This window comes from Hemibagrus wyckioides, linkage group LG01 (genome assembly GCF_019097595.1).
Source record: "Hemibagrus wyckioides isolate EC202008001 linkage group LG01, SWU_Hwy_1.0, whole genome shotgun sequence".
Taxonomy (NCBI): Eukaryota; Metazoa; Chordata; class Actinopteri; order Siluriformes; family Bagridae; genus Hemibagrus; species Hemibagrus wyckioides.
In genome coordinates, this window is record NC_080710.1 from 15,306,315 (window position 1) to 15,322,278 (window position 15,964).

Here is a 15,964-nt window from a genome sequence, read left to right on the forward strand (position 1 = left end):
ATATATATATATTGCGTGTGGAGCAGGTTTTTATTCTTTTATGGGGACCAAATGTCTCAATTATTTCAACAAAAACTGCAGCTTTTATGTGTTTAATGAGGTTAAGGTTAAGGTTGAGGGTGTTTAAGTCAGTTACTCAGAAGTTAATGGAAATACCACACAAAGATAGAGTTACACATGTGTGTGTGCAGCTGCTGAACTGCCTGGTTACATGGAAACGGTATAAAGGCAGCTCATTAACCACCAGTCAATCTTGGGAGCCCCTCTACTTTGCCTGGGTTCAAGGACACTCACCATTTGAGAACAGGAACTTTACCAAGGCATCAATAATTAAAATAGTCTTGGCTGAAGAATATGGAATTTCTTTCTTTCTTTCTTTCTTTCTTTCTTTTTTTTTTTTTTTTTTTTTTGCTGCTGCTGCTGCTGCAGTATTAAAGATGGGAAGGCCCTCAAAGCTCATCTAAGTGAGTGTCAAGCTTTGTAGTGAAAATTTATGAATTGTACAAATTCAGAATGGAGAGACAAGTGAAAGGAATGTGAATTGAAACATAGTTAGGGATAGATCAAGAAGAAGGATTTCTAGGTGGATTTCTATCAGTTTCTGCTCTAGAAGTGCTTTAAAACCTGATGTACCTGTCCATCTCCATGCACATTTACATTTTACATAAACAGCATTTTGCAGATGCCTTTCGCCAGAGCGACTTACACTTTAATCTAATTCATACAACTGAACAGTTGACGGTTAAGGGCCTTACTCAAAAGCCCAGCAGTGCAACACTAAATCCACTGTGCTACCACTACCACATCTGAACTTAGCTTTTATCATAGACTAGGTAAAACTTAATACTCACCTTAACTTTGTGTTTTTAAACTACTAAACATTTGACAATTAGGACATCTATCCTAATATGTTCAACATCCTCTACAATCTTTAGGTATTGACTCTTGCATCAAATACACTTTAAAACAAATACACCAGAGAGATGAAGCTAGGATGAGATTAAAAATTCAGTAACCTGTCTATATAACAATCAACATAACTAGCTCTGTATTCAGGCAGAAAGAGCTAGGTAATAAAATGCAGAAAAAAAGATTAAGATTGTTGACATTAGTCATTTTGCATCTTTACCATATACACCGATCAGCCATGACATTAAAACCACCTGCCTAATAAAGTGTTGGTTCCCCATGCGCGTCTTGAGGAATGGACTCCACAAGATCTCTGAAGGTGTGTTGTTGTATCTGACACAAAGATTTTAAGGGAGCAAATCCTTCATGTTCTGCCAGTTGAGAGTTGAGGCCTCCTTGTTTGTCCAGCAAAACCCACGGATGCTTGATCAGACTGAGATTTGGGGAATCTGGAGCCCAACTCAACACCTTAAACTCTGTCATGTTTCTCAAAACCATTCCTGAACATTTTTTTGCAGTGTGTCAGAGAGTATTGTCCTGCTGAAAGAGGCCACTGCGATTAAGGAATACTGTTTCCATGAAGTGATGTACTTGGTCTGCAACAATGTTTAGTGAGGTGCTACGTGTCAAAGTAACATTCACATGGATGCTAGAATGCTAAGTTTTCCAGCAGAATAATTTCCCACTCCTTGACAAGCCCCATTGTAATGAAATAATTAATGTTATTCAGCCCTGGTGTTAATGTTTTGGCTGATCTGTGTATTTAAGTTGCATTATCAGTCAATATATTATTCATTACACAAGATCCTGTAGCATCAAAAGCAAGCATCTGTCAGGACAAATGAAACAAATGGATAATTTGATCACCTGACAAATTTGACAAGTATATCTTGAAGTAAATGTGTAACACTGTAAAAATAAAAATAAAAAAACCCACACAGATCCACATCACTTTAAGACCACAGATTTAATATTACTTGTTTATATCAGATGTGATATTATATTGCTGTCAGTGTTACTGTTTGGCAAGTGATGGTGAGAAACATCAAATTCTGCTACAAAGTTTTAATCTATGATCATTTTACACACTGCTGGTTACAGCTTATCTAAAGTGTCTGTATTACAATCCGAATTTTATACAGTGCAAGGTTTAAACAATTGGTTTCACAGTCGCAAAGTGAAACTGTTCCTGTGCCAACAGTTAGTTATTTTGAGTGCACATCTCTAAAAATCAACTGATTCTAGCTGTGTAGAGAGAGAAAAAAAGGGACAGGAGTTGTAGGTCAGATCTGCAGTGAAATGGAGGATAGGACATGCTGTACAGACGCTTTAGGATACGTCTGTGTTTCTTAAACTTAATTAAATTCCGTGTCCTGCTGAGTGCATGCACACTTTTGTGTTTATCTTCCACTCGACGTTTATTTGAGTATTGAATAAATTAAAAGTTTAAATCCGTGTCTTTTTTTTTTCTTTTCATTGTATTGTATTCCTGGGATAGCTCCTACAGCACCTTCTTTGTGCTGCTCTCACTCCCACAATCCCCCTCCAGAGAACATGAATGGGAGACAGAACAAAAACACTTCACACCACTGCAGTGTGAAATCACTGTAAATTACAGTCAAACTTAACATTCTACTGATGCAAGTAGAACAACAATGCGATCCAACAACAGCACCACCGCAGTGCGATCCTGCTGCCAGAGCTATAGTGAGCTTCATTTAGCCGTACACTCTTACTCCTTCAGGGATCTTTGGAAGGTTAATGGTTGTTGCTTTGTATAGGGCTTTTATTCAGCTTTTCTGAAAGGGAAACCCTCTGTTGTAGGGTTTTACAGTGCATAGAACCTTTAGGAATTTCCCTGGGAGGGATGATTGACGCTAAACAGATGTGACAGGAAATCATTTTAAGATATTACAAGAATAAAACACAGCCAGCTCGTTCATATGGATGGCTTTCAGCAGTGAAAAGTAAAAGTGATGTTTTTAATTTGTTTTATCTACTTCATTTTTTTTTTTTTTGCTGCATGCACACAGAATGTTGACATAAACACTGTTTTTTTATTTATTTACTTTTTGTTCTGTTAATATGATGCACTTAAAGGACTTGACTGACTGGTTACTCTGTTGCCCCTTCCAACACAACCACAGGAAAGACCTCACCCACAAGCGCCAGCCCAACCATTCAGGGACCAGCTCTGCCTAAAGGGCCAAGTGTCTCTGAGAAAGGTACCCGCCCTGCGGAGGGGGAGCGGGGAGGGCGGGGCTCCCCTGGCTTGGAGCCAATCAATGTGGAGATGGAGGGTAAGGGGGCAGCGAGAGGCTCTAAATCTGTTATCTGTCTTCTCCAATTTCTTCAGTTTGAACTTTCTTGCGCTGTACTGGATCCTGCTGTGTGGCCCTCAGATTTACACACACAAACACACACACATAATAATTAGTCTTTTTGTTGCCAATTTATTTATTTTTTTTAAACATAAGAAAGGCTTCACAGCTCCCGGATTAATAATGGCTATTAAAAAATAAAAAAAAAAGCTAATGTGGAGTTAAAACAAAAGTTTTAGAGAAAAATGCACCCTACCCTGTGTAATAATTAAAAGAAAAAGGAAAAAAAAGATTTAAATAAAGTAGAGTGTTTGTGAAACACTTAATAATTAGCCAGTATCACGAGAGGATGCGTTTCAGCTAATTTCTTTATCTATCAATTAAAGATTTAATATGCAGCATGCCGACTTCCGCAACTAAATCCTGCTTTCTCTACTGAGTATGCAACAATTGATGCTGTCTGTGAGCTTCCAATCTATATTTATTGCTTAAATTACATCTAATTATTGATGCACTGTGAAAGATGATAAACCATTAAAACCCCAAAACAGCAATTTCCCTCTTCTTTTCATAATCCATTATATTCCTTAATGTGTTGCGTTTAGCCATTAGGGTGCGTTTTTTCCCATGGTTCCTGATGGAGCTCCTCTACTGTGTGAAGAGGAACTCATAAATCCTGTTCCTGCTGAGCTCTGTGCCACTCTCATACACTCTCACTGTTGCTGCCATGATCATCCACTCAACCCGTAATGAGAATGCCAGCAACAAATAAATAAGCCGACGGGCACTGGCTAATAAAAAAAAAATAAAATAAAAAAATACCCAAGTTGGTGATGATTGGGTGGGTGATGTGTTTCAGCAGCCGAGCTGACACATTCAGCATGAATGTCAGTATATCAGTATGCCAGAAGCAGAAAACTCAGAGTGAAGTGATCGTGAACACTATACAGTAACTCTCTTATTTTATCAATTTCACTTATTAAAGAGTTTCTGTTCAGTTCTGAAGGTGATAAAGTTCTCTTTATCCTGCCGTTTTAGCCTGTCTTCGTCTTCACCTATCGGATTCCTCCATCTTTCTCACACTTTCAGTTTCAGCCTAAAGAACTGAAACTGCGTACTATATATTAGAGAAAATATACAGCATACTGTGCATTAGAAAATCATTAATGGACAAATAGAAAATCTCTGAACACTATTAAAAATTGCATGACACCCTGCTTGAAATCACACATTCATTGAATGAACAGAAAGTGAAATAAGGCATAGGTCTCTGCAGTAGAAATAGAATCCGAGACTATAGATTAGAGGCTCAGGAAATAGCGCAGTTTGATGCATGTATAATATGACGTGCGTTCCTCATTCCTAGTTTCAGTCTGGGCTATTATGTGTAAAAGCAGTAAATTGGGAGCACAGGTTAAGGTCTGCTTTACTATTATACGTTCCAGACACCCACCTGGGCTATAATATAACCCACCTATAACCTATAATGATGCCTCAAGTTCCAGTAGAAAGGAAACTTGCACCAATTACTGCCCAGAGGTGTCTGGGGCTTGTATCAGCTACCACAGCTATTTTAAACACACTCACAGGCCATTTATGAATTCAAATGAAGTGAACCGGGTTGCGCTGAAGACTCCTGTCCTCCGATAATTTGTGCGTGTGCAGGAGGAGGCTGGACTCATAATCGGGAGCAGGATTCTTGTGTCTGGAGCTCATTAGACTGAGAGAGCGCAGAGGACACCGGACATGAACTTGAGCTGAACTGTTAAAAAGCCTCTTGGCCCTGTGGTTATTAATACCTTTTGAAAAAGAAGAAAAGGTGAAAGAAAAAACAGACACTGCAGGTTTTCTCTCTTTTTTTTTTAATAGCATGAGTTAGTGACTTGTTTTGCTGTCCCAATTTCTACTGTATTAACTGTTTACAGCAATGTACGGTAATGAAAACACACACCGAGCATAAAAGGTAATGGTTGCTGTCATCGACACAGTAAAACACAGAGTGAACTGAGGGTCCACACAGTGTGTAATCCAGGTAATGCGCCTGTTCTTTCCAAACTTGATGACCGCCTCCTCTCCTCTCCTCCCCATCCCTGTCCTCCTCACTCTTTCCGAGCTCTTTGCGGAGTAGCGTGCTGTTAACCCGCCTCGTGTTTCCTCTAAACTAAACGACCTCCTTCTGTTCAGCCCTCAATTCCTCTTCTCCTCGACTCCCTTCTCCCTTATTGTGTGGTAAAGTAAATCCAGTGCTGAGCCAAAGAAATGTAGAACTCCAGTCGAGCTCTAGATTTCAGAGCAGGCATAGAAACCGAATGTCCTTCATTCTACCTCTATGCAAGTGCAACACAGTTCAAATCCTACACGCTTCAGCTTGACAATGCTGGAGCTAGAGGTAAGTTTGGGTTTTTTTTCCCCACTCTGGGCTGTCGGTGGAGAACAGGGTTAAAAGCACTGCTGTAGAATCTCCCACACCTGTAGGCTGCCCTGCTCCCGCCATATCCTGCACGCTTCTACACTTCTGCTCGTTTTGGTTTTTACGTTCTGACTGATTGGCATTCTTCCTCCAAGAGGACCAGCCCTGCTTCTTTCATTAGCTGTGCACTGTGGGAAAGCCAGACACATGACCTGCATGTGCCTAACACTTCCCAATTGTTTTTCCCTCCTTCTTTACAAGTATGCGCCATAATAAAGAAGAGATGCTTTTGTGGTGTTCCTGCTTTCTCAGTTGTTGAATATATATATATATATTCTTTATTGAGTTACTGCATGCATAATGCATCAAACACTGCATGAACCTTAAAACTGTTGTGATTACCAAAAAAAAAACCTTTGGGGTTGTCGTGTTGCGGTTTGCTGACAGAGAAGGTATACACTTTGTTATTTAATACATCAGAGCTTTTACGATTGTAGAGACCAACTCAATCACAAAGAACGTTTATTAGTTCTTCATGTATTTCAATCAGGCCGTTCACTTGTGGATGAAATTCCTTGAGGTGCTCTTCTTACAAATGAGAATCTCTTGCAGGATTGTAATTTTCTTTCATCCTGACATAAACAAAGCAGAACTCATTTTGCAAAAAGTGGAGTGGAGCTAGGAACAGTGAATCTCTTTGAGGATTGATATGTGCTGATTTTCTTTTTAATCTTGGGGCATAAAAAGATTTATTGTTTATAGTAAACCTAGTAAAAATAGTCAAATTATTTTTCACACAAATTTAATACGAGTCTGTGTTTGTTTACGGGTTATGAGAGTGTGTGTGTGAGCAAGAGAGAGAAATATAATGTGTTACTGAGAGAAAGAAGTCATTCCAGGTCCTCTAGTGATCTGTTTAGTTTCTTATTATAGAAGTAGACAACCTTGTGGCTGAGATGAGTTAAGTATTTTTTTTATGGCAATAAAGAATAAAGCTTAAAGAGAATCTCAATGAGCCGTCAGTGCCAGGCACTGCTCTGTGTCTGAGAACCAGCGAGAGACATTAGCGAGAGCCGTTTAATGTGCTTTTTAACATTCCAGTTCTTTTTGCCTTTTGTTTGTTTTCTTTTCGGTCCAGTTCAGTTTCACACTGCACAAAACCAGAAAGCATTTCCTGAGGTGTGTGTAGAAAAGGACAGGGCTTGGAAACACAGTTGAGTATTGGGAGTATGGAAAATACAGAGCCAGTGCTAAATCATTTATAAATAATGACATCAGCAGCTTCGTGAACTGAATCCAGCATTTCTTCAAGTCAGAATATAGCCAGATCCAAATTATAGTTTGCCTTTCCAATGTAAAAAAAAAAAAAAAATGCTGCTCATAAGTAACAATAAACAGCATGTTTCCTTCACATCCTGCTGTTGGGTCAAATCAGGGTGATTTGACTTAGTGCAGTCTAATCACGCTCAGGTTTGGTTAGAAGCAGCGTGGTTGTTTTGGCCTGTATTTAAGCCTGATTGCTGCTCTCAAACCTTACCCAAACTGCACCGCACCAAATTCAGCAGGGATCAATTCAGATTGAGGAAAACGGTGGAGATAAAAGTAGGTATTGCCTCAGTAATAAATGAGAGACAGAGATTGTTAATTGTTCAGTTAAGCAAACTTAAACGAACTTACTTGTTCCTACTATATAAACATGAAAATCCATTCATTATCAGCCTTCACTTAGACTGAAGTCTATAAGAGAGGCTTGACATCCTTTCATCCTGATGGTATATGGTTAGAATGGATTTCAAAAAGAGTGGATGATTGTACAGACTCTGTAAGCACACACTTCCGAGTGTGAAGGATGTGATGAAGTGGTGCTAGTGCCGGTGCCAGTTAAGTGTTCTGTATTATACAGAACCGGACAGGCGATGCATTGTTGTGAATTGTACTACAACTCTTTGTGAAATGCAGTTGTCTGAGAACGACATTTAGACCTCACCTAATAAAGATGCTATCAAGTTGTGAGAGTAGACTTGAACTTGAAGAATAAAGGTGACATAATGTCTTTCAGTGATGCCAAATTTTTTTTGTCTGATTGATGGATCAAAAAACTAACATAAGCAGTATGTGGAAAACCTGTGTCTTGAAGAATGATTATTCTCTCTACTGAGAGAATAAGTTTAAACAATCTCCAAGGTTCTTTATGGAACTGAAAACTGCTCCTCGATGGCATTGTTCTAAAGCACCCGTTCTGGCACCTATATTTTTAAGAGTGAGGACAGCAGGTGGGAATTGGAATTGGTTGTAAGTAACATTGAAGAGAAAGTTGTGTGAAGCGAAAGCGAATGGGCGGAAGTATTATGTACGTGTTTAATAATGAGATTTGTGCTATTTTACACACCTCATGCACTCTCACAACACAATTCCTGCCAGTTGGCTTTTATTTATTTCTATTTTTAAGACTTTTGCCATTAAAACTGTGTTCCCAACTGTCACACTCCAAATTAGCTCTTACAGAGATCTCACTTCTCGCTATCCACAATGACTTCCCTCTCGCTGTTATCAGGCTTACGTAACAGAGTTTTTTATCTATTCTTGTGCTTTCTATTTCCTACCATTAGAACAGATTCTGCTTTACAAGGGAAAGAGAGAGAGAAAGAGACTAACGCTCATCTTGACGACTTGTCGGTCCATCACTGTCTTCCAATTCCCTGTTTCTTGCACTCCTCCACTTCCCTTTGCCCCTCGCTCCATCCTTTCTATTCTGTTTGCACTCTCTTACCTTTTAGCTTCTGTTCATCTGTTCATCTTTTTCCCCGTCACTGACTCCTCCCTCTCGCTTTCCGCTATCAGATGGACTATAATGTGGCTTTCCATGTTCTTCACACATTTCTGTTATCTTTAGCTTTGTTTAACAAGTCGCACAAACATATTACACAAGTGCCAAGAATTGCCTCGTGTATAAACAAGTTAACACTAATGATGATAATAAGGACAAACAAATCAGCCTAAAGGAACCCTAAAGGGAAAAAAAACATATGTATGATCTGCCAGAATATTATTTATTTTATTTTATTTTATTTATTTATTTATTTAGGTGTCTTGTTGAGATTAAAAAACTTTTTTTTTTGTTTTGTTTTTTCAAAGCATAGCTGCCCTATTTAATTTAATTTAATTCAGTTTCATTTGTAAAGTACTTTTTAACATTGGACATTTCCCAAGAGGCCACAAGTTCAAGGCACATACAGAAAAAGCAGTCTTACAAAAGCAGCATTTACAGAAGGAGCCAGCTCCATTTCCTTTAAAATTGATTTGAATTCTCTTGGAGTAACAATCTAAATTAAGGTTATTTTCTACAGTTGCACGGGCTTCCCCCCCCCCAGACCTGTCCTGACAATGCAAACAGCGAATTAAAGCTTGCTTTGAGAGTGTATCCCATTGATTATGAGTATTTAAAAGAGAGAAGTAAAACTAGAGGTAACCCAGTGAGTCTGCTTGCACAGAAAAAAAAGTTGCGCACTTCTGTTACAATTACAGGATTTTGTGCTATCAAAACAAATCATAAAAACCTGCAATCACAATGTATCCAGAGTTAGAATCTTAGTGGTGTGTGGTGTATTTGTAGCCCATAACAAATATTAAAGCACAGTGATATACACTATGTGCTCAAAATGAAGGAGTTATTCATAGAAAGGAAGCCGAATTCCACCATTTTAACAAAGTGATTTAAGTTTTTAACAGTGGGTCTAAATTATGATTGGTGAATAATATAAGGTTAAAAGGACAGCATGTTAGCTGGTGAGCCAAATGTGAACAACATAAGTATCTGGATTTAGTACCCGAGTCTGTTTGCTCTGATCAGACTGGAGAATGTCAAACTCAGGCTGCAGAGTCTCAGGGGTTTGAACAGCTGATGAAGAAGCTTCACCTTATTGTACATTGTTAGTGTTTGGTGCACCTGGGTTAATGCAAATGGTCATAAAACATTCAGATTGTCAGTTGTTTGCCAGAAAATGAGGTTGCCATTTGTGCATCATGTCCAAGTAAATTACACCATGGACACTGCCTTCTTCCAGGGTGCAGAGGCCCGAATGTCTGGATGAGTTGGTCAGTGAGCACGATGGAACACTGAGACACTTTGACTGGTCTGCAAAATGTCCAGACCTCATTCTCAGAGAATACTTGAGGGATTATTTGGAAGAGCGAGTAAAACATCAACAGGCTCCACAAACTCTAGCTGACCTGCATGCCCAGACAGTGGAAAAGTGGACTAAACTAAAATTGACAAGACACTGGTGGCATTCTTACCTAGCAGGATTGGTGGTGTTATTACGGCAGACGAGCTGTCTTGTTTTTTCCTCCAGTGAGCCTACATGTTTTCGGATCGTAAGCCAGATCTTCCATCGTGCTTTAGCGTAAGCTACCTTAAACTGCTACGCCTTCAGGGACTGTTTACCGTCTCTGTACCAGTGTGAGGGTGAGTGGGACAGCATTTATCTTTTATAGGCATCTGCTCAGCCTTGGCTGAGAGTCAAACATGTTTTGACAATTTATGCATGGAGCAGATAAGATTTGTCCCTTCTTTCTGCCCCCTAGTGTGATACACATACTGTACACATGCATCAGGAATGAGTCATTTCATCACAGAGCATGTGGTAGCCCTCAGAGCTCTTCAGGCTCTCTGTGTGCGTGTGTGTGTGGTTTAGAGCCCTGCAGAGGCTTGGTGAGTCAGAGCCAGAGACGGAAGATCTCCATTATTCATAAATTCCTGTTTTTCAGTCAGAGTACCAGTGTCTAACCAATGTTCAACTAGCAGAGGTTAGATAAGAAAGCGAGAAAAAGCAAATCTCTGTTCTTTCAGTTCTCTCAGCAGACATAACACTAGTTGCTATAAAGTCCTACCTTTTTTTTTTCTACAAAACATTGAGCTGTTGAAAGGTAAAACAGCCAAAAAGAGAAACATGCTCTGTGGGAGCAAGTCTTTCCAACTATTTCCTGACCTACATAATTCTTCTGCCAAGTAGTGAGGGCGTATGTGAGTGAGAGGGAAGAGAAAGGTAGGGGAAAGTGTTCTTTTGCCACAAGGCAAGCCGGAATATTGCAGAGTTTATTTTGCCTCAACTCTTCCCTGTTTGCATCTACAAACAGCTGAAGAAAAACATTTAGGAGAAAAGCTTTCCTCATTTGATAGCGAGCGAAATGCCATGCTCTACTCTCTTAATGTGTTTGTATTGATGCCTGGAGGAAGATTATCTTTTTTTCCTTGTACCCCAAACTTATTATGCATTCATAATTGCGCTCTTGCTTGCAGCTGCATGAAAGTACAATAGCACTTTGCTCCCTCCTCCTTCTCTTTTTTCCTCATTCTCTCCCACATTTTCTTCCTCCCTCACCCACCCACACTGCCACTATACCGCCTCTGTTGTATTTACCTGCTGCCGCATTATGAAGTAAAGCAGGTGCACAGCTCCCGCTGGCTTTAGCACAGGTCCCAGACTTTATACATCCGCATCCCTTTCAGCTGTGTTTAACGTTCTAACACTCTGTACCATCTCCAGCCTCACCCACACTTTATTATATAAAATGTTTTCCATGGAACTTTGTAAATTAGTTTACCACTTTTTATCCTTGCAAATATTTATTCTTTATTAGCATGCAGGTTCGAGGGTCTTTTTCTGCAGAAAACATGCTAAAGATCCACATTTCCTTGACCTTGAATAAAGAAGACAGACATCTGTGGAAACAGTGGAATTGCAAATAGAAAAGAATTTGCTAATTAGCGCAGATTTCATGGGGCAGAAATCTCACCTTTGCCCTGTGTCTGTGAAGCTCATTAAAATAATAAGGCGGTATGGCATAGCAATGTCTTTTACATTTAAGTTTTATTCAAATAATTGAGACCATCTGTCAGAAGTGTGATGGAGTAAATACATTTAATTGTTTTTTTTTTTATTAATGTACTATTTGTAGGTTAAGGTAGTCAAGACTGTTTATTTTTTGGCAAGAAGAGCACAACTAGTGCTTTATTTCTAAGCTCGGCTTTAATGCACAGTGAGGTTTGGATACCCAGTAGTGCTCATCTTTATATATAAATCACACGTTAAGCTTTACTAGTCACTAGAGTAACACCAAACACGTACACGACTTATAGCATTAGATCTTCTGCTGCTGCATTGAACAGCTATAAGTTTGAGCAATAACGTTGTGTGATGGTCTTGCCAAATCAATATATAATGACCACTGTCCTGCTCTACTCTTATGTCATGAGATTTTGCCTCACTCACTTTACTGTGTTTTCTGTATTGCTCTCTCTTCAGGAGTCCGTCGTCCTCCTGAAGTTGACAAGTCCAACCACAGTGTTCACTACACTCTGCTAATAGCATGTGTGCTGGTGGCATTCGTCTTGGGTGCCTTCCTCTCTGGCTTCCTCGTCTCCTGTTACTGCAACTACAATGTAAACAAGACTAAGAGGTTGGCAAAGGACCCCGAGGCTCCCATCCCTCACGCTCTGTCTCTGCGTAGTCTAGCCAAGCTGAATGGCCTTCTGGAAAACCAGGGCAAGGATGAGAAGCTGGAGGTAACATCTCCGAAGCTCTATAACTCCTTCTTCCAAAATGGGAAGGATCATTCAGGTCGGAGACATGGCCACCATGGTGTTATGGCAGAGCTGATCCATCCTCATCACCACCACTCCTCAGAGCTGTCCGGCCTTCCCACACCTGATTCGACACCAGAACTGCCGATCAAAAGCATGAAGGCCTTCAAGAACCAGTGGGAGAAGAATCAGAACTGTAACAATGCCAAAGAGCCCAAGTCTCACAATATGGCAGGGTCCAGGCCCAGTTCTGGAATTCCTCAACAGGTCTTTCCCTTTTCCCATGGGCTGGCTAGCCGACAGTCTCTGGGTGGTCCTGTGCACCTGGAAGAGCGCAAGATACACAATGCAGAGCGCATCCCAAGTCAGCCGCAGCACTGCTACCCACACAAGATTGTGGATGTGACCTCACTTGATGAGCTTCTCAAGCATATCCATGAGATTAATGTCACAACTGGGAAGGGTCCCTCCGTGCTTACCTCATCCATGTCAGCTAACTCAGGCCAGATGGCATTTGCAAACCGCGTCCAGCCACAGATCCCTGAAACGGAGTCGGCTCCCTACTACAGCTCCTCCACGCTGCCCAGAGACAGCCTGACACGTCGCATGGATGTGCCACCGGAGATGCCCTCTCAGCACCAATCGACACTGGAGAGGGTTTCACGCCACAACTCCCAACGCCACTCTCTCATGTCGGCCGGAGGAGCTGTTTGCCGAGAGCCAAGCTTTAGCCGTCGTTCTCACCATCCTCCGCTTCTCGCCCGGGTCAACTCCACTGGCGGCTGCGATGCACGTCACCCACTCATACCCAATGGCTACCTGACGCGCCAGCACAGCTACAGCGAGCAGCCCGAGCTCCAGCGCGGAGCCGTGGTCCGTCGCACAGCCTCACTGAAACCTGACGTCCCTCCCAAGCCACTCTTTATCCCTGCCACCTCACCTGTAAATCAGGCTGGGAAGTTCAACTACTGAGCTCCCGTGAACTCCTGACTTGCACTTCAGAGTGTGTAGACTGAAAAATCTACACTTGTTCATACAGCAAGACTAGACTCCAGTCAAGGTTGCTTAATTCTGTCTATGGGCAGCTTTTGAATAAAATGCTGCACATCACCGAAAAATGGATTCAGTCAGGAGGAGAAAAACAAAAAAAAAACTGCAATAGAACTGATAATGACTGCCCATGTTGTCAACTTCACATTTGACATTTGAAGACTCTTTTTCTTTCTTTGTGCCTCATGAATATTTGTACCATATTGGTATTGCTCAGCTATTTGCTTATAGAAGGTGAGGAAGTAGAAGAGAATGGAACAGTGCCCATCTTGTTCTAGGCTGCCACTGTGTTGAGTGTTGCTTTTCAGTGTTCTCCTGAATTCTTGGTTATGGTGTTACTAATTTTAAGGCTGAGACTAACCTAGGCTTGAGCCTTATCCTGATTCTGATCCTGATTCTGATTCTGATCTCTCCCGCATTGAACTATTTTGTTGATGTGATGGACTGTATCAATCCCAGTTCTAAACGTGTATATATATGCATGTGTGTGTATATATATGTGTTTATATTTACACAGTATATGTATGCATATACCTAAACAGTATATGTATTCTGATAAAATGGATGATCACCTCTGAAAGTAGCTCTTTGCCTTATTTTGACAGGTAAACCTGCAGTGGAATTGCCCTTTCATTATGATTTTTCCCTACAAATACTAAATCTCCTCATAGAACACATGAGCAATAACATACCCAGCTGTATTAACCTAACTTTTGCAACAGCACTGCCCACCTTTAGAGTGTCCTAGTGGGGGAAAAAATAAATTAATATTCAATTTCTTGCTAGGCCTGTTTACAAACGGGATGAACTGATCCCTAATTTAGTGTTACGAATATAGATGTATGTTGAAGAAATGTAATCCATCAGGCTCATGAGGTTATCCAAAGCGATATGTCTTTTAAGCTCTCCTAAAACACGAACACTATGCTCTGGTTGCTCTGATGCAGTTTAAGCCACGCTGCAGATGATTCAGTGTAAATTTCCTTCTCAAAGACTGAGCTTAAACTGTGAAAACTGACCCCTCGTGACAGAATGCCAACTTAACCCCTCTGATCTGAACTTATTCCTATTTTCATCATGTTCAAATGTGTTTTTATCATTATTAACTCTGTAGCTGTTTGGTGTAAATATAAGAACAATAACTAGCCAAATTCTGTTTGTGTAAATTTGTGCCTTATTTAATATGGTATGTTGCTACAGGGAGCGTGTAGGGGAATGCAACGGAGAGAAGAGAGACGCTACTGTTATCATTTAATTTGCCATTTTTAAAAAGGAAAAAAAAAAAACTTTGGTGTCTGTATGTGTCATACATATATATACATATAGAATATTGTAGATTTATATTTCTATTTAGACACTTTTAATATTCCCTTACTGTGTGAAGCTGTTCCTTTTGGATCTGCAGCTGCCTGGTTTTTATAGTTCACCAGTTTGTTCCAGTCCTTTATGTATGTGTGCATGTAAAGCAATGCATTGCACAAGAAAAAAAAAAAAAACAAACAAAAAAACTAATTGCAGGAACAGTTGGTGTGAAGATTTCAGATTTTAATTTAATCCAAAGGAGCGAGTTTTCGTTCAGTGATCATTGGATCTAGCCAAAAGCAAAAAGTGTGTGAACTTTTCTGAAACATAACACTCAAAATAGAAAAAGCAGCTGGTTGGGTTGTTACTGTGTGAATGAAGTGTGTGTGTGTTTGCGTGTGTGTGTGAGTGTGTGGTGGCTGGTGTTCAAACACATTTCTGTCTTTGCTCCACTGTTACACTGAACAGTTTTCTCTGGTTCCCAACTCGAGGATCCCCCCCCACCCCACCCAAATCCACATGTCCCAGAGAATTCTTGGTGCTGGTCTGAAATCATTTTCCTATGAACACTTGAATTCATTTCTAAAGCCAGTTGCCCCAGTAAAAGGTACCACAAGTATGTTGCTCCTCCATGTTACACCAAATGCAATGCCATGTTTTATAACCAGCTGATGTATAATATGCAAGATACATTACAGGAGTAAGAAATGGTTTCATAAATTTATTGAAATGAAGTTTGCCGTTTCAGTAACATCTATGAGCGAACAGGACAGGTCTTCTACCTGGAGTCGGAATGATTTCCTTGAATTGCCATTATGATTATGAAGGGAAGGGAATGAATGATGTGTCTGCTTTGTTTGCTTCAATCGCTGAGGGTTTTGTTATTGCACAGTGTAAATAAAGAGGATGGACAGATCCTGAATGCAGAACTCTGTTCTTATTACTGCAACAGGAAACGTTCCTCTGCCTCTGCTTTTATTGAAGACCATTGTATTTTACTTATAATAGAAATAAATCTGAAGATCTGACATGCATGTTTTTTGGGCCGACTGTGTAATTTCATATATTGGGTTTTTTTGTTGTTGTTGTGGGTTTTTTTTAAATACTATGTGTAACTCCCGTGGTGCGCAGTTGAATTCAGCTATTGACAAATCAGAAGTATTTAAAATAAATGTGTCGACATACGTGCTTAAAGGTTTTTAAAGAAAAAAAAAAAAAGAGGTTGGTAAAATGATGTTAGGAAATTGTGTTTTTATGCATACTCAGTGTGCATATGTGAAATACAGTTGAAAGTTTCATAGCACATGTAGCACATCATCAGCAGTGTTTTTGCTTGAGAAGGAATTAGTGAAATTTTGCTGTCTAGAGCACGAGGTGAAAAAAATTCAT

General features: G+C 40.1%; 1 protein-coding gene across 5 annotated transcripts in view; it reads left to right on the forward strand.

Moving 5' to 3' along the window:
• sema6e (sema domain, transmembrane domain (TM), and cytoplasmic domain, (semaphorin) 6E) overlaps positions 1-15,089 on the forward strand; it is a 134,937-nt gene extending 119,848 nt beyond the window's left edge. For 3 of the 5 annotated variants that reach the window (XM_058386811.1, XM_058386803.1, XM_058386817.1), the window contains 2 exons: positions 3,057-3,209; positions 11,946-15,089. In XM_058386811.1, the coding sequence (XP_058242794.1) occupies positions 3,057-3,209; positions 11,946-13,195 (1,403 nt within the window). In that variant the 3' untranslated portion in view covers positions 13,196-15,089. The remainder of the gene's footprint in view (positions 1-3,056; positions 3,210-11,945) is intronic. The other 2 variants (XM_058386826.1, XM_058386834.1) reach the window with 2 other exon arrangements.
• Positions 15,090-15,964: the final 875 nt, after the last annotated feature.